Below are 3,137 nucleotides of genomic sequence, written 5' to 3' on the forward strand. Positions count from 1 at the left end.
TAAAAACTTGAAATGAATCTTGAAAATTTGAAAAAACTTTCATTTTTTTCAAATCTTTACATTTTTTTCAAATTTTCATTTTTTTTTTGTTACTACGTTTTTCAAGTTTTCAATCTGTTTTTTCGTTCACTTTAAGCTGATCCTGATTTGACCCGACACACCAGCTTCCTGCTCTGCTCCATTCTGATCATCCACTTGCAGACAAATAGATCCACAAACGTCTTTGTTTTCCTCGCCTGAACAGAAATCCGGATCAAAAGTGTATGACTCAATAGCTCCAATATTGCTCATTATTTTTGTTGCACCGCTAACGTTAGGTTGTAGTTGTGATTCAGTGGAATAGAGTGTAAACAGAGAGCTCTCAGTAAAATGCTAAGTACTGCAATTGTATTTCATATACAAGTTGCTTTTACCCAAGCAAATTCATGGTGCTTTTATTTTGGTAAATTACGAAATATTTGCTCTCAAAGGGAACAGTCAACACTGTCTGATTTCCACAAAAAATATTTGTCGGTACAAGAAACAAAATTAGGTTCTATAAGTATGATAGAGGAAATAAAGTGCAGTTTACTTTCACCACTGATAAATGTAGCTCATCCAGTATGGGATTTCAAAACTTAGACGCTGAACGATGCTCATAAATAATAATAATGGAATATCACTTTGTCAGCATTTTTAATCCATACAAGTATTGCCAGATGAAGTATTGCGATATTTCCCCAAATATCGCAATAACGTTTTTTCCTGCACCCTTGGGTGATGCATGTTCCAGAAACTTCTAAACGCAGGTTTAGGAGGCACATACAGTTGGAGGCGTCTGGTGAATCTGGTGAAGATTTATTCTTTCACAGCTTTGTTCTGATATATGCAGGATTTGGTGGCATAATTCAAACCGGGCACCACCTGCAATAATTAATTCTGCTCCATGATCAATTTCTCTGCACACCCCCCCCCTGAAAAAAAAAAACAAAAAAACTTAGGAGTGAATTTCTAATGATTGAGTTCTGCAAAAACTGTAGCTGCCTTCAAAGGCAGGTATAACTCATATTTTTATAAACAAAAATATGAGTTATAGCTGCCTTCAAAGGCAGCTATAACTCATATTTTTGTTTATAAAAATATTTTGAGTTAAAAGGATCAATTAATAGCACAAAAGGTTTTCTAACCATTTCAAATAATCAGTTAAAAACATTTAAAAAGGAGGAACTTTTTTTTTTGTTCCGCTTGTTATTCTGTTTTGCAAGTTACCTCCCCTGAATGAGACTCTGGTTGAGTCCAAATCCCCCCCCGACCCCTGACTACTACAAAACTATCTAGTGCCCTGTATTTTAAAGGTAATTCGGACACAATACTCACTACTTTTCTCTCATTTTTCTAAACACCGGATGTAACGTCACAGATTTCACGAAGGGAAAATCGACATAATTGTAATTAAATGACGTCTGGAAACACTTTAAGGTCTTCGTACTACTGAATGAACTGAATCCATTCCTGTAACATCCCAACAGCCGACATTACGTGATGTAACGTTTATGATACATAAGGTTTATGGTCATCAGAGAGCAGAGAGCAAATGTTTTGAAGGCTTATTTTCTGTAATTGAAGCTGAGTGTGTCAGCAGCTCCGTGCTAAAAGAAGGTAAATCTTTAGATTCAGAAGAATGGGTAATCATGGGGCTGGGATCCCATCTTAAGTGTTTGAGTTTGACCGACCGGTTCACTGTGGGAGTTAGGAGGGTTTTTTATGATTTATAAATGTGAGGTCGGGCTTTTTATTGATTTCTTTCATGCCCCATAGTGCTGATGTCCTTTTAAGAAATGATCTCAAAAGATGTGATGTGGGCAATAATCAATATTAACTCTAACAAGTGAGCAGAAAAATGGACATGGCCAGGAGAAATAGACTGTTGTCCCTTTTGAAGGAATTTGATATTTCTTCCTTTAACAGTGCATTCCTTTAATTAAATGATTCAACTCCTTGTGGAAGTGTGTGTTTGTGGTGCAGGAAGCCCCATGGCAGAAGCTATTGGCCCAAACTTTATCTTTTCTATGGTCGCTTATTTTTAAAAGTTCTGAAACATTATTAGGAAAAAACAGACCTTTGCTTTGGTAGCTCATTTGAATGATATTTTTGTAAAGACGAGAAATGCTTTAAGTCCTAAAAAACTTTTATTTTGACTCATATTTTTATGAGATTACATAAACTATTTCAGTAATGTAGGTTTTCTGTTTTCTTTGTTACCTGATTGAAGACCTAGTTTTGCTTCACTGGTTTAATGTGTGAGGTGATGGAGCAAAGCTCTGAGATCAACTAATTACTGAAAAAACGTCCTTCTCTTTTCTCACATATCTGATGCCAAGTTCAGCCTCTAGAGTTGGATTCATGTCTTGATTTGAGCAAAAATAATGTTTTTCAAAGGAGGTTGTGGCTTACTTTAGCAATCTGAGGCACACTCGGCAGCTGGTTGATGCCGGCTAATGAAATTCTGTCATGAATTGTTTTGGTCCTTGATCTGTGAGTAGAATCAAAATAAGAGATTACTGATTTTTTTTTCATAGCATCATTAGTAAAGAGAACACATTATGACAGGGACAATGAAAAAGCAAGCACAGAAAGCTGATTTGCAAACCTTAACCAGAGCCGGTCTTGCAGTACCTGAGTATGATGCGCAGGAACTCCTGGCCGTCGGCCTCCTCGTGTTTCAGAGACATGATGAGGTTCCCGATGCTGCTGCCCGTGCAGTAATAGTTCATGTGCTCCTGGACAAATGCAAACAGGGGTCAGCTAAGTCAAAGGAAAGACCATTTAATAGTGTCTAATATCAATCATTCAACCAAAAAGACACCTGGAGATCTTTCTCTTGGTTCTCACAGGTGATTCCATTCTCACTTAAAGGTGAGAGTTTTTGAACTGCAGGTTTCTGGCAGTTTTCTACTTTTAAAGAGTTTAAAAGTATTTTTTTTATTCTCTGCTATGTCTAAAACATGAAATTCCCTTTTAGTTTTTAGTATTTCTTTCACTTTTTTTACATTTTGTAATAAAAACAAATGTGTGGATCTTATGCTTAAAAGAAATAATATTCTATATGATAAATTTTTAAAATCAGATTGCTTTAAAGAAAAATACATAAAAATCAA

At 35.8% G+C, this 3,137-nt stretch overlaps 1 protein-coding gene across 5 annotated transcripts in view; it reads right to left on the reverse strand.

Moving 5' to 3' along the window:
* The window catches only part of rap1gap2a (RAP1 GTPase activating protein 2a), a 149,164-nt gene that overhangs the window by 15,498 nt on the left and 130,529 nt on the right, over positions 1-3,137 (reverse strand). For all 5 annotated transcript variants that reach the window (XM_024276478.2, XM_036215054.1, XM_036215055.1 and 2 more), the window contains 2 exons: positions 2,656-2,759; positions 2,434-2,512 (listed from right to left, as the gene is read on the reverse strand). In XM_024276478.2, the coding sequence (XP_024132246.1) occupies positions 2,434-2,512; positions 2,656-2,759 (183 nt within the window). The remainder of the gene's footprint in view (positions 1-2,433; positions 2,513-2,655; positions 2,760-3,137) is intronic.

This window comes from Oryzias melastigma, linkage group LG13 (assembly GCF_002922805.2).
Source record: "Oryzias melastigma strain HK-1 linkage group LG13, ASM292280v2, whole genome shotgun sequence".
Lineage (NCBI taxonomy): Eukaryota > Metazoa > Chordata > Actinopteri > Beloniformes > Adrianichthyidae > Oryzias > Oryzias melastigma.